This window comes from Corythoichthys intestinalis, chromosome 21 (assembly GCF_030265065.1).
Source record: "Corythoichthys intestinalis isolate RoL2023-P3 chromosome 21, ASM3026506v1, whole genome shotgun sequence".
NCBI lineage: Eukaryota > Metazoa > Chordata > Actinopteri > Syngnathiformes > Syngnathidae > Corythoichthys > Corythoichthys intestinalis.
The window spans coordinates 38,003,439-38,026,024 of NC_080415.1; the positions used below are offsets into that span (position 1 = coordinate 38,003,439).

The 22,586-nt window shown below is 41.1% G+C and overlaps 1 protein-coding gene across 12 annotated transcripts in view; it reads right to left on the minus strand.

The window, feature by feature from the left end:
* Window positions 1-974: 974 nt before the first annotated feature.
* The window catches only part of rbfox3a (RNA binding fox-1 homolog 3a), a 597,184-nt gene continuing 575,572 nt past the window's right edge, over window positions 975-22,586 (minus strand). For 3 of the 12 annotated variants that reach the window (XM_057825688.1, XM_057825685.1, XM_057825687.1), the window contains one exon: window positions 18,539-19,045. In XM_057825688.1, coding sequence (XP_057681671.1) covers window positions 19,001-19,045 — 45 coding nt within the window. In that variant the 3' untranslated portion in view covers window positions 18,539-19,000. Of the gene's footprint in view, window positions 3,794-18,538; window positions 19,046-22,586 lie in introns of those variants that run through there. The other 9 variants (XM_057825683.1, XM_057825684.1, XM_057825677.1 and 6 more) reach the window with 6 other exon arrangements.

Consider the following 22,586-nt stretch of genomic DNA (forward strand, 5'->3'; position numbering starts at 1 on the left):
TAATGCATTTTTAGACAATAACTCATGTTTAACTAATGTTAATTAAGGTACCCTTATTGCAAAGTGTTACCCATAAATCTGAATAAATTCTGGCCAATGTTGGTGAATATTAGAAGTAGACCTCTATGACTATTTCCTTCATCAATTTTTTTTTTTTTTGCTGTACCAGTATTTAGAAAAATTAATTAAAACTCCTTGATGTATACTTTGATCAGTTGCAATTTTTGTGTCATTTTTGTGGTACTGTAAACTCACAATTTTTAATCTCTAACTGCTCGGACGGAGTTTTTTGTTGTTGTCGTTCTTAGGTAAAATGACAAACACACAGTCGTCCAAATACTTGTGTACCAACCGGACAACTGTGAAGTTGGCCCCCCATCAGATGCAAAATTATATGAAAAATGTCAATCGTTTGCACTACGTTTGTGCTGCTATGGTTTTTAAGATATTTAATTCTTTTATAGGTCAATCAGAGGTCAACCGGCCGCCCATTTTGATGAAAAACGGCTAAAAATGGTGTCAATCGTTTATTCTTTGTTTGTGCTGTAAAAAGTATCATTTGTACTGCTATCAATTGTGACATATTTAGATATATTAAAACATTAAAATTCAGAATTTCGATAAATTTCGAGTGATGTCTCACAGCCCCCTTATTTATTGCAAAATGGACCCGAAATGGTGTATTCGTTTATGCTAGGTTTGTGCTGTAAAAACTTTCGTTTGCTATCGTTTTTGTGATATTGAGATATTAATTGTTAGTGATGAGATCAATCGCAGCCCCTCTGTCGCGGCTGACAGCTTACCAACTCTCTCAAATACAGAGGGATATCCCAACAACTAGCGCTAACGTAGCACAAACGAATGGCACCCCTTTGGGTCTATTTTGCAGTAAAAGTAAGTATATCTCAAACCCCCCATTTACTGCAAAATAGACCCGAAGGGGTGCCATTCGTTTGTGCTACATTTGTGCTAGTTGTTGGGACACCCCTCTGTTATTGAGAGTTGGTACGCTCCCTCAGCCACTGGAATAGCGTACCGAACGAATGCTATTTTTAGGCTGTGACTTCGCCATCGTAACGCGGAAGTGGGTCATTATAGACACGCCCTCGCATACAATCCATGTTATTTCTGCTTGTTTTGCCTGGTAATTGTTCAAAAAAGAACATGCCGATCAAACACTGCCGCTATGGAACTTGTAGAAACAAATCAAGACATTACGACATATGAAGGATGTTTTCTTCATACGTTTCCCGAAGCCAAAAAACTTCGAGGAAAAAATGTGAAGAATGGATCAACTTGCGTGGACGTCAAAAGACCAGTATAATGCGAGCAAGGTGAAGCCATTCACATTTCATATAAAGTAAACATTTTGTTGGGGGCCATGGTCCTGCAGAGGATGAAGAGGTAAGCCATTTTGATATTTTTACTTATTTTTTAGCGTAACGTTTTGCCGTGCTGCTCCTGTCTGACAATGAATGACCTGAAAAAAATTAAAATGGTATCTGACTGCCACTGTTGTTCCCTTTTCTGTTGTAATAAACAACTTTAGTAAGAGGGAAGTGTAAATAAGTTATAGAATTAAGAATTGTTTTAATTAAAAAATCAAAAGTGTTCGTTGGCTGTCACTGGGTAGCATTTACGATCCTACACAAAAATACCAATGTAAATTGCCCCCAAGAATGGTCAGAGACCTGAGACCACCAGAAGATATAATATATAAGAAAGACAGGGCATAGGGTGGTAAAGGATAGATTGCTGAAACAGGAGAATGTCATTGTGAGTGGCGTACGGTAATGCACACAAGAAAAAATTGTTGATAAAAAAGCCGTCTTTTTCAGCCCTCGACAATCAAGCCATCTCTTTAACTGAACATTTGTATGTTCTACCAGTGAATTTGGCACCAGGGACATCATTTTCGGACAGAATTGGTAGGTTTAGCTGGTAAACGTCTCTTTCGTAGACTATTTACATGCATTTAGCATTGGGACAAACACTAGCTGGACCCGACAAGCAACAATTGCTAACTTCATGAATATTAATGAAGTTACGTATTGCGTGCAGTACGCCATTGCAGACCCTTCGTCGCGGCTGACGGAACCCACCAACTCGCTCAATAACAGAGGGGTGTCACAACAATTAGCGCAAACGTAGCACAAACGAATGGCAACCCTTCGGATCCATTTTGCTGTAAATGCGGGGGTGCGAGTCTAGTCAGCACAAGGGGTGCCATTTGTTTGTGCTACGTTTGCGGTAGTTGTCGGACACCCTTCTGTTATTGAGAGAGTTGGTACACTCCGTCAGCCACTGGAATTGGGTACGGAAAAGCTGCGAGTTAGCAAGTGAGCTATAAAACGATTGCAGCACAAAAGAATGTTTTTACAGAACAAACACGCACGAACGTAGCATAAACGAATGGCACCATTTCGGGTCCATTTTTCAGTAAATGGGGAGCTGCGTGACGTCGTCACTTGAAATGAATATCCTAAAAAACGATAGCACAAACGAAAATTTTTACAGCACAAACGATTGACACCATTTTTAATCAAAATGGGGGGCTTGTTGACCTCAGCTTGAATTATAAAAAAATTGTTAATACCTAATAGTTGTTTGGACAACCTTCTGTTTTTGAGAGAGTTGGTACGCTCCGTCAGCCACGGGAATTGGGTACGGAAAAGCTGCGAGTTAGGAAGTGAGCTATAAAACGATAGCAGAACAATTTTTTCAGCACAAACCCAGCACAAATGAATGACCTAATTTTTCTATAAATTTGCATCTGATGGGGTGCCCAACGTCACGGAAGTACCAACCGGTAAGCGTTATTTTAAATCCTAAAGTGTCTCTCCCACTCCCCGTCTGATGCTTCAAAGTAGCTCCCGTGCCCATCTGGGCCGGCCAGCCAGCCAACCCCGCACAATGTTTAAAAATCACGACTACACAGCACAGCCACCTCGACCACGACACTACAGTAACATGTTTGGTTGTAATGACGGCAGCAGACATGACCTGTATCAACCTTGACCTAAGGCCCGATTCTTATTTCATTTCATACAGACTAGTGCAGTGGCACTCATTTTTTTGACATTAAAAGACATGCCAGAATAGCTAAGCTTTAAGACGACAACGACACTGGTTTCTCACCTTCGTTCCTTCGAGATTTAGAACACGTCTGCTCGACCGGCTACGACCCCATGTGGGACGCACGTAAATACGTGCATCGACTTCAACCCGATGAAAAAAGGGTGCTCGTCGCTGTGAGTGTGTTACAATCAGAAGACATCATGGGCAGGATCACTCCAACCCCTTGTTTTTTTTTTTTCAATTATGAGGACACACACACACACACATACCTATTATATATACTATATATATTTATAGGTGTGTGTGTGCGTGTATATACACACATATATACGGTATATACATATGTATATATGGTATATATTATATACACAAATATTTAGTATACATACATTAGTCTTTGTTCTTTTTTTGTAAATCATAAACATAAAAAATTTTTACAAAAATAAAATGTTTTATGGTGACCTAGTTGGTCTCTTCCACTCAGCAAAGCTTTTTTTTTTTTTTTCTTCAGGGGTCAGAGTCAGCTCCGTCCCCCCGTCATAGACTACTTAGGCTCATGGGTTCCGGCCGTGGCCTCAGTGCAGGCTCACTATCGTCCGTCCTGGTTTTCCTTGCTTCTGTAACAGACTTTTTGTTTTGTTGATGCCCATCCGCTTCCATATTTTGCTCCTCAGTTTTTGATGTCCATCTGTTCTCATCACCTTAGTTCTATTTACTAAAAAAAAAAAAAAAAAAAAAAAGACAGAGAACAAGAGTGAATACATTGATGCCGATAGGAAATGTTTATGTGCTGTAAATACAATTTCACAATAAAATCAGACAACAATCACTAAACAACTATTGGAGGACTTAGAAAAGAAAATCTGTTGGACGTTGTCCACAATTACAGCTTTGTCCTGGGAAGAGTCCATTCATCTAGAAGACGCTTCATGAGGTCAACGTCTCTGATGACGGACGAGAGGGCCTGGCTTCATTTTAAACCATCCGAAAGGTGTTCCATGGGGTTGAATTCAGGGCTCTAACACGTTTTTCAGCATCTAATTAATCCGAGTTGAACTTTCGTAACATTGGTGAAACAAAGAAAGAACTTCACCTAAACCATTTTTGCAAAGTTGCGTCATGTACGGGAATTTCATAGCAGGCTAAAAAGAAAATACACTTTCAACAGCACTGATACAGCACGAAAAATGACGTCATGGGTAAAGTTCTGACAAATAATGCTGTGCAATATGTACTCTTTTACATGTAATTATAAATATGCTAGTTATGAAATCATTTTAATGTCAATGCATCGACTTTTTCAACAAGGCCTCCCAGAGACCATTTTGGTAAGAGCAATGAAAGTTCTTCATGCTTCTGTGTGCATGATGTTCGCTCATTTGCTGCCAACCGTCCCACTTCAAATGGATTAGACGTCTAGCGCCATCTGGCGTCCAATGAGTGGTAACACTTTATTTGAAAGTGGCTTCATAACACTGTCGTAAAACCGTCCTAATTATGACATGACACTGTCATGAGCATTAATGAATGCTTATGACAGATGTCATTAATTGTCCATCCATCCGTTATCTACCGCTTAATCCGGGTTCGGATTGTGGGGCCAGCAGCTTTAGTAGGCAAGCCCAGACTTCCCTTTCCCCAGCCACTTCAACTAACTCTTCCGACAGGATCCAAAGGCGTTCCCAGGCCCACCGAGAGACAGTCTCTTCAGCATGTCCTGGGTCGTCCCCGCGGCCTCTCTCCGCTGGGACATCCCTGGAACACCTCTCCAGAGAGGTGTCCAGGAGGCATCTGAGCCAGATGCTCGAGACACATTAGCTGGTTCCTTTCAATGCGGAGGAGTAGCGGCTCGACCCTGTCAACGCGGAGGAGTAGCGGCTTGACCCTGAGTCCCTCCTGGATGACCGAGTTTCTCACCCTATGTCCTAAGAAAGAGCCTGGAAACCCTGTGGAGGAAACTCATTTCGGCCGCTTGTATCCAGGATATTGTTCTTTCAGTCAAGACCCACAGTTCATGACAAGAGGTGAGGGGAGGTAGATCGACTGGTAAATCAAGAGCTTCGCCTTTTGGCTCAGCTCCTTTTTCACCCACCACAACAGACCGGTACGGAGTCTGCATCACTGCAGAAGCTGCAAAGATCCTTCTGTCGATCTCCAGCTCCCTCCCAACATCCCTCGGGAACAAGACCCCAAGATACTTAAACTCCTCCACTTGGGGCAGGATCTAATTCCCGACCCAGAGAGGGCACCCTTTTTCGACTGAGGACCACGGTTTGAGATTTGTAGGTACTGATCTTCATTCCGGCAGCTTTACACTCAGCTGCGAACTGCTCCAATGAGAGTTAGAGGGCACAGGTTGATGAAGCCAACAGCACCACATCATCTGCAAAAAGCAGAGATGTAATGCTGAGGTCACCAAACTGGAGCCCCTCAACACCTCGTCTGCGCCTAGAAATTCCTTCCATAATACTGTAGTTATGAACAGAATCAGTGACAAAGGGCAACCTTGGCAGAGTCCAACTCTTACTGGGAACGAATCAGACTTACTGCTGGCAATGAGGACCAAACTCTGACACCGGTCGTGCTAGGACCGAACAGCCCTTACCAGGGGGCTCAGTACCCTGTACTCCTGAAACACCCCCCACAGGGCTCCCACAGGTTGAACGCCTTCTCCAGATCCAACAAAACACATGTAGACCGGTTGGGCGAACTACCATGCACCCTTGAGGACCCTGCTGAGGGTGTAGAGCTGGTCCACTGTCCGACGGCGGGGACAAAAACCACACTGAATCAAAGATTTGACCCTCCTCTCCAGCATCCCTGAATAGACTTTAACAGTGAAGCTGACAGGTGTGATCCCTCTATACTTAGGACACACCCTTCAGTCCTCCTTCTTAAAAAGGGGGACCACCACCCCGGTCTGCCAATCAAGAGGCACTGTCCCTGATGTTAGGACCCTGTGGGTCAGTTGTTGCTGTGTGTGGGTGGGTGCGTGTGTGAGTTGGTTTGCTGATTCAGTGAATTAGGTGCAGGTGTTCCTTGTTCAGCCGCTCCTGATTGGTGCCACCTGACTGGCTAAGGTGTGGACTTCCTGGCCTACTTAAGAAGCCTAACACAAGCACTTTGCCTCCTCCTCTCCAGCCATACCAGCACTCAGAAACGCCAGTTCATGTGTGCAGATTCCAGCAGCGATTCTTGCTACATTTGTCTATTTTGTAAAAAGTATAAATAGTAGAGCAGTGATGTAGGAGGGAGAAGCGGTTTTTGTTTAGAGTTTTCTCCTGTTTTTTGTTGTTTTTTTTGCATAGGAGTTAAATTAGTGAAATGTCTTTGACCTTTTTCTTTTTGTTAGGGAAGATTGGGTTTTGTTCGATTGTTTTGTTATTTTGATGAATTTCTCCCTCTGAGACAAAGAAACTGCTCTTGAATCACTTGATTTTCTGATTTCACTGGTCTTTCTGGGTGAAGGTTGGACGGGAGGAGCACACCCCATGTTACATCCTAATTCCCCTAGACAGGGGCGTAACACCGATGTCCTAACGAGGTTGTAGAAATGTGTCAGCCATGACAGCCCCACAACTTCCAGCGCCGTTAGGAACTCCGGGCGGATCTCATCCAACCCCAGGGCCTTGACACCGTGGAGCTTTCCAACCACCTCAGTGACTTCGACCCCAGAGATAGGAGAGCCTAGACCAGGGGTAGCCAACTCTGGTCCTCGAGGGCCCCTATCCAGCTTGTTTTCCATGTCTCCCTCCTTTAAAACACCTGAATCAAATGATCAGCTCATCAGTAAGCTCTGCAGGAGCCTGATAACGATCCTGATTATTTGAGTCAGGTGTGTTGGAGGAGGGAGACATAGAAAACAAGCTGGATAGCGGCCTTCGAGGACCGAAGTTGGCTACCCCTGGCCTAGATTCTGCTTCCTCAAAGGAAGGCGTGTCGGTGGAATTGAGGAGGTCTTCGAAGTATTCTCTTCAGCAACCCACAACGTCCCGAGTCGAAGTCAGCAGAACTTTATCTCCACTATACACAGTGTTAACGGTGCACCGCTTTCGTCTAATGCACAGGTGTCAAACTGATTCCAGAAAGTGCCAAGTGGATGCTGGACTTGTTCCAACCGATACAACGCAGAGAGTTTAAGCAATGAATTTCCTGCTTAAACAAGCAGCACCTGACAAAGTTTAACTGATTACACATGTAAAAGCTCTAATTGGTGAAAAGGTGTCTTCTTCATTGGTTGGAAAGCAAACCTGCACCCACTTGGCCCTTTCTGGAATCGGTTTGACACCCGTGCTCTAATGAGACACCGGATGGTGGACTAGAATTTCCTCGAAGCTGTTTGGAAGTTGTTTTCCGAGGCCTTGCCGAACTCCTCATGAATTGTCGTCTGGCAAATTATGTCACTAACTCATTTATGTCCAGTCCGCATCTTTTACAACCATTTAAAAGTGACAATTTGCTGGATGACACTTTATGTTATCGGTCATAAGCATTCATTAATGCTTATGACAGTGTCACGACAGTCTTATGAATCCACTGTCAAATTAAGTGTTACCCAGTGAGTTAAACTGAGAAGTATCATTTTCTAGTTTAATGTATTTAACGTGAATCTAGTATATGCAATCAAACCATGCAGGAAAACCTAAATGTCCATCTGCTCAGTAGAATATTGGCTACCCAGATACTATGCCAAATTCTGAGTTGTAGCAAAGTTCATGGTGACATTTCTACAGTTCAACATGACTGTATTTTGCAAGATTTTTTTCCAATAGCTACCGTCTCTAAAATAGTGATTCAATTTTTGGTGTGAGACGCCACAGCTCACCCCGAGGTGGTCTTCAGGCATAGCCGATGGTCTAACTTCATGCTTGATTAGAATGTGGCTGTAATACCATTTCACAATCCTGTAAAATGTCCTTTTAAAATAATTGCATTTCTTCAATATGTTGGGATATGAATACGTTTCAAAAGGTCACCGGCAGTCTTTTGCCACTTTGACCTTTCAGCGGAAATATACTCAATCAACAAAAAAGATTGGTCAGGGTATGAATACTTTCAGGGTTAATTGTAGAGATGCTTTGCTTGGTCAGACTCTGCTTAACTCATTGGCTGCCATTGACGGCGCTAGACGTCAAATCCATTTGAAACGGGCTGCCACCCTCTTGCTTCAAATGGATTGTCTGTCTATGGGTGATAAGGTCATTTCTATTGATGGCAGAAGCATGGAAAGACCTTTCATTGCCACTACCAAAATGGCTTTGGGGCGGCTATGTTGGTAGGGGCAACATTGATGGTGGTAGAAGGCCAATCTATTTGAAGTAGGAGGGCTGGCTGGCCACCCTTAACTAGATCTCGAAGAGTAGATGACATCATTTAAATGGCGTAGCGGTAACGATACAACTGCAACACTACATCTCAGCCCCACAATTAAATAGAACCAGCTCTTCGTGAGGCTTCACTGATACCAAAATTGAAAATACTGTATCCAAATTTCTTGCACGTTACGCTGCATCTACCCCAACGGGGGGCATCCGTTGGACGTAATACAATTCTGTCCCGCATTATCTTCTGTTAACAAACAGATGCTGGAACGGTGTGTGTGAAATTTTAAGTATGTTGAATCTTCAAAGGAGGCCAGCACTTTGTAGTTGCTCGGTCCCGCCCCCTCCGGTGGGAGACTGTGAGCGACGGGACCTGTGGAGCTAGCGGCGTGTCGCCAATCACAGCTGATAACTGCCTCCTCTTGTCTCAGCTTAACAGGCTCACACCTCGGAGACTCGCTTCACACTCAGAGGAGAAGCCTCAGAGGATGGAAAGGGAGGGCTGTCTGTTTCGGAGGTAAGGTGAGCTCAACAACCCGCCAAGTAGCTGATCAAGGATGCTTGAGTATTGAGATGATGTGACAAAAAAGGTAATGGTTTGAGTAGTCTGTACATGTCTGACTCCCACTCACGAACCGAGCAACTTTGTTTCACTTATGTGTTGAAACTTCTTCAAATGAAGTCCACGTAGAGAGAACAATAGAGATGAAGAACCCTCTAGGTGAGAGAGGGAATTCGGTTCATCAGTCAATTCCCAAGAAATGAACTCGAACAGCGCGTGGGTCATCAACTACCTCCGTGAAGTTGGCCCCGCATCAGGCGCAAATGTCTATAAAAATTATGTCAATCGATTGTGCTGTAAAAAGTTTCGGTTTTGTAGATATTATGCTTTTAATTTGTAGTGATGGTGTCACGCACCCCCCCATCTACGGCGGCATGGTACTGTAATGGTGCCATTCATTTGTGCTGCTATTATTTTATAGATATTGAGATTTTAATTCCATGCTCCTCGGTGGCAAGGCCCCGGGGGTTGATGAGATCCGTCCAGAGTTCCTGAAGGCTCTGGATGTTGTGGGGCTGTTGTGGCTGACACGCTTCTACAACATTGCATGGACATCGGGGACAGTGCCTCTGGAAAGGGGAACCAGAGGGTGTGTTCCAATTATAGAGGGATCACACTCCTCAGCTTCCACGATAAAGTCTATTCAGGGGTGCTGGAGAGGAGAGTCCGTCGGGAAGTCGAATCTCGGATTCAGGAGGAGCAGTGTGGTTTTCGTCCCGGCCGTGGAACAGTGGACCAGCTCTACACCCTCGGCAGGGTCTTCGACGGTGAATGGGAGTTCGCCCAACCAGTCTACATGTGTTTTGTTAATCTGGAGAAGGCGTTCAACCATGTGCCTTGGGGAGTCCTGTGGGGGGTGCTCCAGGTGTACGATCCGACCCCTTTGGTAAGGGCTTTTCAGTCCTTGTACGATCCGGCCCCTTTGGTAAGGGCTTTTCAGTCCCTGTACGACTGGTGTCATAGTTTAGGTCTGCATTCCCAGCAGTAAGTCGAATTTGTTCCCAGTGAGGGTTGGACTCCGCCAAGGCTGCCCTTTGTCACAGATTCTGTTCATAATTTTTATGGACAGAATTTCTAGGCGCAGCCGAAGTGTTGAGGGGGTCCAGTTTGGTGACCTCAGCATTGCATCTCTCAGAGAATGTGGAGCTGTTGGCTTCATCAAGCAGTGATCTGGAACTCTCACTGGAGCAGTTCGCAGTCGAGTGTGAAGCCGTTGGCATGAAGATCAGCACTTTCAAATCTAAGACTGTGGTCCTTAGTCCGAAAAGGGTGGAGTGCCCTCTCCGGGTCGGGGATGAGATCCTGCCCCAAGTGGAGGGGTTTAACTATCTTGTTCTTGTTCATAAGTGAAGGTGGGGGGGGGGAGCAGGAGATCCGACAAGCAGATTGGTGCACCTTCTGCAGTGATGCGGACTCTGTAGTGGTCCGTTGTGTTGAAGAAAGCTCTCGATTTACCAGTCGATCTACGTTCCTACCCTCACGTATGGTCACGACCTGATCCCGGATACAAGCATGAGGGGGAATGAAGTGTGGGTGGGGAGTGCAAAATGAGTTTTTTTCCGCAGGGTGTCGACCCAGGACACACTGAGAGACTGTCTCTCGACTGGCCTGGGACTGAGGACGCTTTGGGATCCCGCCAGAAGTGCTGGTTGAAGTGGCTGGGGAGAGGGAAGTCTGACCTTCCCTGTTAAAGCTGCTGTCCCCGCAACCCGACCCAGCAGCAAGTGGAAGATGATTGATGGATATGAATTTCAAGTGATGCAGTCACTCGCAGCTCTTCCGTACCCTAACTCCAGCGGCTGAGGGAGCTTACCAACTCTCTCAATAACAGAGGGGTGTCCCAAATACTAGCGCAAATATAGCACAAAGAAATGGCACCACTTTGGGTCCATTTTTCGGTAAATGGGGTGTAATCACTAGAAATTAGTATCTCAAGCACCTCCATTTATGATAGCATCACAAACTTGACACCATTGCGGTTCCGTGCCATCGTAAATGGGGGGCTGTGTGATGTCATCGCTATAAACTAAAAGCATAATATTTACAAAACCGTTGCAGCACAAACAAATTCTTTTTACAACACAAACCAGCACAAAGGAAGCACAAATGATTGACAAAATTTTTCTATAAATTTGCGTCTGATGTAGAGCAAACTTCACGGAGGTTCATCAACTTCCTTGAATGAACCAAAAAAACCTCATTCATTTCTAAAAAATGTCATCTCTGAAGACATCCTCCATGTTAACTCATCCTTCATCATAATCAAAATGTAGAACAAAATAGATTTTTAAATCTGACATTTTTGCCACTGGAAATGAAAAGGGTTTTTTTTCTTTTTGTCGCAAACATAACTATAAATCAAAAGAGCCTGCGAATGAAAGTAGTCTGTGTGTCAGAAGACAGCATTGCATTTAAGACAGTTGTAGACCAATGGTTTATCAAAACACTTGACACAACGTGATACTGCATATACAAATACATTGAAATGAAATGGAACAGTGAAACATTTTCTTGTCATATAAAAGGCTAACATTGTCGAACTGACGATATACAAAAAAGGCATACGTTTGTTGTCTTTTTGACTTAAATGCTCTTTTTCTTTAGTACACTAGTACACTTCAATGACAATATCAGGTCATTTATAATAGCACATGATACAGAATGTGAATGAAAACAAAATGGCTATTTAACAAATTTCAACTGAATCTGGTCAGTCGGTCGTGGCGTAAAGTGCATGGAATAGATGATATACAACAGATTTTTTTTTTTTTTATTTACATTGAGAAAAAGCAGGCGATATCCCATTATGACTGAAAATGCCATAAAGAATCACTAATAAATACAAGTATTGGGAGAGTGCATTACATCTGGAGAATGTTGTCATTGTTGTCAACTCCCAGTTTAAAGGAATTGGACGTCTATCGTTCTCAATGGCAAACAATTCATTTTGGGTCACGTCCTTGTAGGGCTGAACGATATTGGACAAAAACTGATGTTTTGACTTGGTGATATAGATTGCAATATCAAAACTTTTTCACCAGAATTTTCACCAGATGACTTAAATAACTATGTATGGAAAGATTTTGTTTGACTCACCAAGTAGAGGCCGGGCTTATTTCCTATTTACAACTGTCCCGACCAGTCGACGTCGTCGATGACGTTAATGCATCGACGAGCACAACATCCCGACGACAGTTAATGAAGGGTTAATAAATATATGCGTGGAAAGTTGAGAATGTCGGACGCTCGGTATGCAAGCGGGAAATGCGGCACAAAGCCAAAAAAGCGTACCAGAGTGGCCAAAACATTGACTTATTTCAACGAAACAAAGGGGGTACACTGTTGTGTCCTGTCTCTTCAATGCCAAGCTTGCATACCACGCTGTACACCTAAAGTGCCGTCACCCAGTTGTAATTTTGGAAGATGACAGGAGACAACAAGCGGGTAGATCGTAAGTCCATCTAACTAACCAACGACATGTTTTAGTGAAGTTGCTAAGCTTGTCGCGATATGCAATGGGTAATAAAAAGGAGGGCGGTAATTTTCACAGCTGCGTTTTATCGTCGCGTGCGTGCTTGCATACATTCGTCTGTCCGTGTTGATTGCATACGAGACTCCAGTTCCTTTCACAGATGTTTATCGGTCATCAACACGTCGTAGAATTAAAGTTCAGACATACAAAATAAGGAAACACATCCATATTAAACACTGTAAACGTTAGCATTGCTACATTGAGGCTAATGGGGAAAAAAAAAGACAACCTGCTTTAGCCTGCTAGAAAACATTGGCAGTCTTCTCCAAAACGCATAACTTGCGGTTAAAAGGTGACATTTCAAACATGAAAATAGCTGGTTGACAGCATTTGCAAATGAAAAAAAAATGAAAGAAACAAAAAAAAAATCTATTACTGATACCACATGCAATGACGAAACGTGCTTTTTTTATGGAGTGTAAAGCTTACGGTTAGCGGTTTAGCGAACGTACGTCTGGTGAACATTTCAAAATAAAAGCACGTCATGTTCGCAACATAAATAACAATTTTTGGAGTTAATACCACATACTTCAGAATTCAGATTCTACACTAGGAATAGTTTTAAAAATGACACCCTTTATGAAAAATCTGATTGGCAATGAAAAAGTATTATATATATAATACTATTTTATCTAGTAGTATACTATCATATTAATCCGAGATATAGATTTTTAAGAATTGTTTTGAATCATGTTGGAAAGGCGAAGTCAGTGTTCTGAATCTGTTTACATTTCATTTTTTCCACTAGTTAATACTATTAACATTTGACCTCATTGTTTGAGATTTATTATTGTTATTTATGTGTTTATTTGTACTTTAATAAAGAATTTAAGTGTTCCAAAAGGTTTATTTTTTAATTAATAAGCGACAACAAAAATTTCATTGCTAAATTAGTAAAAAAAAAAAAAAATAGTCCGCTGACTAATCTGGAGAAAATTAGTTGTTTGGGACAGCACTATTATTTACATTAAAAAATATCTATGACATGTTTTCCCCCAATGTATAATTAAAAAACAACAAAAACAACGAGAAAAACGAACAAAAAACCCTTATATATATATATGAATATGTATATTTTAATAAATGGTTTTTAAGCAGTGTAAATGTAATAAATTTGATAAAAATGAGATATAGGCCCCTAAATCAAAGAAAACAACGATTTATACATGCATAAATACGTAGCCTCTAAAGGGACATCGACTAATAGTAATATATAGTAATATATTATTATATATAATATAATATATAATATATAGTAATAATAAAATAGTTTTTGTCTTCAGTAGTATCGTAGATTTATTTCCTGACCCGCGTATCGATAACGACGCTGTCATTTTAGTATCGCATCGGTATCGGCGCTGCTCCATATTTTGTTTGCACACGGTAAAAGAGCTAACAGAAGTTTCCGTTCAGTCCGTATGTTTGGAAACAGCGGGAGAACATGAGAAGAGACAACCGACGGTGACAGCGAGAGGAGCAAAGTGTGAATTTGCGCGTGTTTGTGTGAGTCGGGTCCGTCTGCTATATCTTCAAATGAGATCAGTGCCTATTGACTGAACTCTCTTATCTCTAATCTGTGGCGTATATGGCCTCGGTTACTGCTGCTCTTCACACTCCCTTCCTCTTCCTGCGCTACTGACTCCTGTCTTTACGATCCCATCAGACGCAGCCGGCGCAGATGCTATTTACTGGTGAGGGAGACCCTATATGTGTTTTTTTTTGTGTGTGTATGTGCGATTGTGTAAGAGGGAGTGCAATTGGTGGATGCATTAGGGACAACTGCCTGCTGCCACCATGTGACTGTGGGCGCATCAGCCAGATAAGGACAATAAAGTGCCCAAATAAAAACATTTTGGTCAGTGTCATGAACTATTTTACTCTATTCTCACAGGTGATGTGTAGGTTGTTTTATATATATATACACATATATACAGTGGGGCAAATAAGTATTTAGTCAACCACTAATTGCGCAAGTTCTCCCACTTGAAAATATTAGAGAGGCCTGTAATTGTCAACATGGGTAAACCTCAACCATGAGAGACAATGTGGGAAAAAACCCCGCGAAAATCACATTGTTTGATTATTAAAGAATTTATGTGCAAATCATGGTGGAAAATAAGTATTTGGTCAATACCAAAAGTTCATCTCAATACTTTGTTATGTACCCTTTGTTGGCAATAACGGAAGCCAAATGTTTTCTGTAACTCTTCAAAAGCTTTTCACACACTGTTGCTGGTATTATGGCCCAGTCCTCCATGCAGATGTCCTCTAGAGCAGTGATGTTTTGGGGCTGTCGTTGGGCAACACGTACTTTCAAATCCCTCAACAGATTTTCTATGGGGTTGAGATCTGGAGACTGGCTAGGACACTCCAGGACCTAGAAATGCTTCTTACGAAGCCACTCCTTTGTTGCCCCAGCTGTGTGTTTGGGATCATTGTCATGCTGAAAGACCCAGCCACGTCTCATTCAATGCCCTTGCTGATGGAAGGAGCTTTTCACTCAAAATCTCTCGATACATGGCCCCATTCATTCTTTCCTTTACACAGATCAGTCGTCCAGGTCCCTTTGCAGAAAAACAGCCCTAAAGCATGATGTTTCCACCGCCATGCTTCACGGTGGGTATGGTGTTCTTCAGATGTAATTCAGTATTCTTTCTCCTCCAAACACGAGAACCTGTGTTTCTACCAAAAAGTTCCATTTTAGTTTCATCTGACCATAACACATTCTCCCAGTCCTCTTCTGGATCATCCAAATGCTCTCTAGCGAACCGCAGACGGGCCTGGACGTGTACTTTCTTCAGCAAGGGGGACACGTCTGTCAGTGCAGGATATGAGTCCCTGGCCGCGCATTGTGTTACTGATAGTGGCCTTTGTTACTGTGGTCCCAAGCTCTCTGGAGGTCATTCACTAGGTCCCCCCGTGTGGTTCTGGGATTTTTGCTCACCGTTCTTGTTATCATTTTGACGCCACGGGGTGAGATCTTGCATGGAGCCCCAGATCGAGGAAGATTATTAGTGGTCTTGTATGTCTTCCATTTTCTAATAATTGCTCCCACAGTTGATTTCTTTACACCAAGCGTTTTATCTATTGCAAATTCAGTCTTCCCAGCCTGGTGCAGGTCTACAATTTTGTCTCTGGTGTCCTTCGACAGCTCTTTGGTCTTGGCCAGAGTGGAGCTTGGAGTGTGACTGACTGAGGTTGTGGATAGGTGTCTTTTATACTGATAATGATTTAAAACAGGTGCCATTCATACAGGTAACGAGTGGAGCCTCATGAGACTTCGTCAGAAGACATTAGACCTCTGACAGCCAAAAATCTTGTTTGTAGGTGACCAAATACTTATTTTCCACTCTAATTTGGAAATTATTTAAAAATCAAACTGTGATTTCCTGTTTTTTCCCCCCCACACATTATGTCTCTCGTGGTTGAGGTTTACCCATGTTGACAATTACAGGCCTCTCTAATCTTTTCAAGTTGGAGAACTTTTGAGAACAAATGGTGGTTGACTAAATACTGATTTGCCCCACTGTGTGTGTGTGTGTGTACATATATATATATATATATATATATATATATATGTTAGGGCTGTCAAAATTATTGCGTTAACGGGCGTTAATTTTTAAATTAATCACGTTAAAATATTTGACGCAATTAACGCAGATGCCCCGCTCAGAGAGATTTAAATGACAGTACACAGTGAAACGCTCACTTGTTGTGTTTTATGGAGTTTTGCCGCCCTCTGCTGGCGCTTGGGTGCGACTGATTTTATAGGCTTCATTATCCATGAGCATTGTGTAAGTAATTATTGACATCAACAATGGCGGGCTACTAGTTTATTTTTTGACTGAAAATTTTACAAATTTTATTAAAACGAAAACATTAAGAGGAGTTTTAATATAAAATTTCTCTAACTTGCACTAACATTTTTCTTTTAAGAACTACAAGTCTTTCTATCCATGGATCGCTTTAACAGAATGTTAATAATGTTAATGCCATCTTGTTGATTTATTGTTATAATAAACAAATAGTCCTTATGTACTGTATTTTGAATGTATATATCCATCTTGTGTCTTATCTTTCCATTCCAACAATAATTTACAGAAAAATATGGCATATTTTATAGATGGTTTGAATTGCGATTAATTGCGATTAATTACGACTAATTAATTTTTAAGCTGTAATTAACTCGATTAAAAATTTTAATCGTTTGACAGCCCTAATATATATATATAAATATATATATACATAGTGGAGAGATTGAAACAATCATGACATTTTGCTGCACTGCGTCGTATTTCCCTCGTTCTGAATCTTCCCCCTCAATGGGCTGAATTCTAAATCAGATGAAATTGTGACCCTGTCGACGTCATCCTCCCTCTTGGGACGCTGGAGTGCTATAATGACAGGCGGGTCTAAATGGCAGATTTAACGACAAATTTTTCGTCATCTACGCGTCGCCAAGTTGTTGTATATAGTCGAATCGCCTCAATATATGAGAAATTCACATAATAATGCTATTTAAGATTTTTAATGCAGTCACAAGCACTTTAAAGGGAGATTGATTATATTTTTAGCTACTTAAAATCAAGAAAACACTCTCCCATTTGTTCATTACATGAGAAATTTCTCGTGTGGCCTATTGCTTAGTATGTGCATGATACTAAAAGACAGGAAACGATATGAACGGAGTGAAAATAATGTGTTTTCCCCCGGTAAAGCAATTCAGAAGTAATGGGATACCTCCCGCCTCTGGTACCGTGCCAACAATCAATTGGCACTGCCGCCCATTTTGCAATGGCTAACATAGCTCTTTCTCCACACCCCCATCATACATCTCTTCCTGCCGCATTCAGATTCGGTAATAGATCAGTCCGTGTCATCGCTCTAGCCTGCTTTCTGTTCAATATCACTTAATGCTGAGCATTTTCTTGCAGTTTCACCTTAACAGTTACAAGTCTGATTAAGTCAGCTCCACTTATTGGCGCTCTCAAAATGAAGTCAGCCAGCCCTTTAAGGGCCAATTGTTATGCCATCTGTGTAATAAGTTTGTTGTCCACACTGGACTTTGGACAACAAACTTATTACACAGACGGCATAACAACAATGGCATAACAAACGCTGCTGCTCTTAATGTATATGAGGGGGAAAGACCAACCGAAACAATCAACTTGGGGAATAGGGTGGAATTAAAACTAGTGTTGCACCGATACCATTTTTTGACTCCTGACTCCTATGCCTCCTTTTTGATGGGGTGTTAGAATTGTTGTGCAAACTGTTAACATTTATGGTTTCCTTATTATAGTTAGTCACGAGATAGGGTAATCTCTGTCTAGCCAGCCTTTCCTTTGGCTGGGGCCATGTGGCCCCCATGTTGTCTATGTATTCTATTCTAGATTCTATGTTGCTTTCCTGCCTGTTTGCGAGCGTGTCCCGGGAGTGTCCTTTGGCAACTCCCACCTGACCGACCTGGAGTACGCCGATCCTGCTCAGTACAACCTACAGTTGGCTGAGAAACGCTCTGGGCATTTACAGTGAGGGCACAGCTCGGCCTCCAAGTGAGCTGGACTAAAACAAAGTTCATGTACATCAACGGTGGACCAGATCTACCTCCTATTCGTATCGGTAGCGACATCGACGAGTCATTCAAAGACTTGGTGTATGAAGAAATAGTATCTTTTCTCGTATTTACTGTTTGACTATTTGTATTACTCTAACGTACCCAATAGAAAATAAACAGCATTTATATCATAATTTAAGGACAACAAACAGAATACAGTGGGGCAAACAAGTATTTAGTCAACCACTAATTGTGCAAGTTCTCCCGCATGAAAATATTAGAGAGGCCTGTAATTGTCAACATGGGTAAACCTCAACTATGAGAGACACAATGTGTGACAGCCAGGAATCTTGCTTGTTTGCCGGTGACCAAATACCTATTTTCCACTCTAATTTGCAAATAAATTCTTTAAAAATCAAACAACGTGATTTTCTGTTTTTTTCCCCCACATACTCTGTCTCATGGTTGAGGTTTACCCATGTTGACAATTACAGGCCTCTCTAATCTTTTCAAGTAGAAGAACTTGCACAATTGGTGGTTGACTAAATCCTTATTTGCCCCAATGTATATTTGACATAGGGCATAAGACATACATGACGCTGGACGTCCAATCAATTCTTAGTATCGGTATTGGTGCAACACTCGTTATAACTGGCACAATAAGCCAAAGTAGCAGAGTTACAGACCAAGTAGGAAAAAAGTACAGACAAATATTGCATGTAAAAATGGCCACACCTACAAGTGAAGAATACATTTCCAAATGAAATACATTGCATTCATACATCAAGAAATGTTATAGTAGAAGCAACTTAACAGTGATTCTACAGTATTTGCCACCTGGAAGCAGCGTTATGTTTCTTCCAATGAAAGGAATGGTTATTTAGAGATTTGCTGTTGCTTTTTATGTGTTTGGTTTTGCTGGGAAGGAAAGGGGCGTGACTCGCTCCTTTCTAGTAGGGAGTGAAGCGACTGCACCCTCCTCTGTAAAGGCTAGCCTGCAACATCAAAGATGAAAAAAAAAAAAAAGCTCCAATCAGTAATCATTGTTGAACCTTGATTTGTAGTTATTATTAATATTTTTTTAATTCAAGTTACATCACTCTTTTGTTCAAACAAATCAGTCCTCCTTTTTTTGCCCTCTGTGGACTCCTCAGAAAGTTGATGGGTATTTGTCACATATTTTTTCATCAAATACTTTTAAACACTAATTATGTTGTCACATCCTTGCGCCAGTTTTACATTTAGTAGTCGTGATTAAACTACAGACCTACGTTGACAAGTGTATCACATTTGATACAAGCATCTCTGACCTCATTAATGTAATAATTATGATAAGTTTTAAACATGTTACTATCCTGTCAAATTATTTTAAAATAACAATAATGTAGAAAAATGCTTGTCTTTATTAATGCCTTCATTGAGTGAGTCCACTCAAATCTGCTCACGTTGCTCACTTACACACAATGAGTTGCCACAGCAAGTGTTTCACAAGCTAAACGATGATTGACACATGCGGCGCCTTGAAGTTTCGGCTTCCAAGCTTCTCTGGCAAGATCAAACCTTAACACCTGTCAATCATTGTTAACTTTAACAAGCAACTCCAGTATACAGCCTGAGCAAGAAAAGCAGCAGGAGGGAGAGTGAAACTACATGATCGGATCGGGACAGTTCTATAAAAATAATGGATTAATTAATTATCTTTTAATTGGGAAAAAAAAACTGCGATTCCAGTACAGCTTCTTACTCTCCCTCCTGCTGCTTTTCTTGGTCAGCAGTGAGTGCACCTGGAGTTTGCTACTTAAGGATAACAACGATGGACAGGTTTGTAGCTTTGATCATTCCAGAGAAGCTTGGTAGTGCTACGATCAAAGACGCAAATGTGTCAATCATCGTTTAGCTTGTTGCACACAAGCGCAGTGGTTCTTAACCTTGCTATTGGGACTGAACCCCACGAGTTTCACATGTGCATCCATCGAACCATTTGGAATTTTAATATAAAATGGATCCCACCACCCAAATTTAAAGCCAATGCGGCTAAGCTAACAAGCTAATATCTAAGTGAATATCCATTCAAACTTACTGCAAATACTTAACATGTTTAAATCTTTTTGTTCAAAAATATAATTTTTTTGGGGTATCTGATCGGAAGTCAGTATTGGCATATTCTCTAAATCAGGTGACTGCCTTGGACGCAAAAATATACGATCGGGACATCCCGAATATATACACAAATGTACAGATTATATTAGGGCCGCAGCGATCGATTATTTTAGTATTTGATTAATTGATGACATAGTTAGTTCGAATAATCAAGTTTTTGCTAAGGAACATACAACATTAAAATACCTGAACTGAGCCTTAAACGGTATAAAACAATAAATGAGGACCTTAGTACAACAAAAGAAATATTGGCTAACTTACATAGCAAAAGTCCGCTTAAATGCTATAAAATGCTAACTTTTTTTTTTAACACTCTTAACAAATGGTTCAAACACATATTCCCACAAAAAATGGTTAAATACACCAATAAACTAAATTACTAATGCATTAAAAAGCATTAGCTCAAACATTAGCATTAACATTGGTGAAATTAGCTATATTATATTCACTGTTGCCACTAGAGGGCAGTGTATCCACCCACAACAAACCATTACAACGCCACTTTAATTAAACGAATAACTAAGCAGCAAAATTTAATTTGAATCTTTTTTCTAATCGAAGTACTCGAGCTAATCGATTAATCGTTGCGACACTAGTATATATGTATTATATATGAATACTGTGTGTGATTTTTCATCAATTTAACATTGAATTAGAATTTTGTGAATAGCTAAGGAAGTCTACGTTGAATTTAGGCACAACATAATATTAAATTAAATGGCGAAGATTAGCATATTACTTCAGATGATATCACTCTAAAGTGAAGTCACTTATGTGGGAGGATGGGGCAAACGGGAGGAGCCATTTGATGAAAAAAAGAGACGAAAGTTTAAAGTAATAAGGAGGAAAACACAGGCCACTGTTTTAATTAAGTAAATGAAGAGGAAATAATGGTTGTAATTAATGAAGGCTTTTAGCTAGCAGCTGCACTATAGGGGAGGAAGGGAGGTGTACATAGGGGGACACATGGGGGAGGTGCGGTGGGTGGGTGGGTGGGTGGTCTCGTGATTGCCATCGCCACACGCGTGCCAGCGCAGCAACATTGACCCGCAGAGCTTCGGTTTTAATTTTTTATTTCGTGGAAGCCAAAATGCCGCATCAAGCAGAAAAATGTATGCTGCAGCTAGCAAGAATGGTACCTAAATTAAGGGATTGTTCTGTAATTTATGTCAATATGTCGATCGAGACGAGACTGTAGAACCCTTTGATTTCTTCTGGCCAATCAGCAAAAAAAAAATTTTTTTAAACAATTCACGATCGTATTAAAAAAGTTACTCATTTGCGTCAGTATTTCCTTCTTCTATTTACTAAAAAATTCACAGCATAACACACTGGAAGACCTATGTGGAAAAAAGGGGGGAAAAGAAGCACTACTTGTGGTTTTCCTCCGTCCTCTAAGATATTCTTTATTGTTTTAATCCCAAAATAATTTTCATCTTTGATGTTAGCTGCAAAGCTAGCTAAAAACAAACATTAACGTTTGACTCCCCTTTACAAAATGATTGTGTGGAAGAATTCCCGGTCTCAGCTAAATTTCAAGCAAGAAAGCTTCAGGCCAATAAATGCGATTGGGGAGTCAGAGAATACAGCAGCTTCCCTTTTTCATTTACTGAAGTGGCGTTGATTCACATTCAACATTCAAAAGAGGGACACTCAAACACTTTTCATCCACATGACAATTCATCAGCAACCTCAGGGTAACTGTCTTACTCAGTCATTATTCTCTTATACTGTATAGTGTTGCACCGACACCATTTTGGTTCCCAATACCGATTCCAGGCTGTGTCGCATCAACTGGTACTCTACCGATTAGGGGTGGGAACCTCTTGGGACCTCACGATATGATTTGCGATACAAAGCTCAAGATAACGATCTCACGGTATGGCAATACAACGATCATCGATACATTTAGTTCTGCAACGATTCTTTTTTTTTTTTTTTTTTTAACTCGAGTAATTCGATTCGAAAAAAGATTTGAATTCAATTTTGCTGCTTAAAGTATTTGTTTCAATTAAAGTGGCTTTATAATGGTTTGTTTTGAAAGTGTTTCCATTTAGTTTTATTGATTTGGGTGGATACACTGCCCTCTAATGGCAAAAATGAATATGATATAACTCATTTCGCATGGCTGAATCCAGCTGCTCCCTGTTAAGACCAACATAAGGCACATTTTTGTGTGAGCAAATAAGTTTGTTTATTTGGAATTTTTTTTTTTTTGTGAGTGTGTTTGAATGATTTGTTATGAGAATTGTTAAAAAAGGTTGACCTTTTAAAGCATTTAAGCTAGCGAATTTTTGCAAGCAAGTTAGCTGATAGTAAGTACAAAAAAGGACAAAGTCAGGTATTTTAATTTGGTTTGCATTTTAATTTTAATTT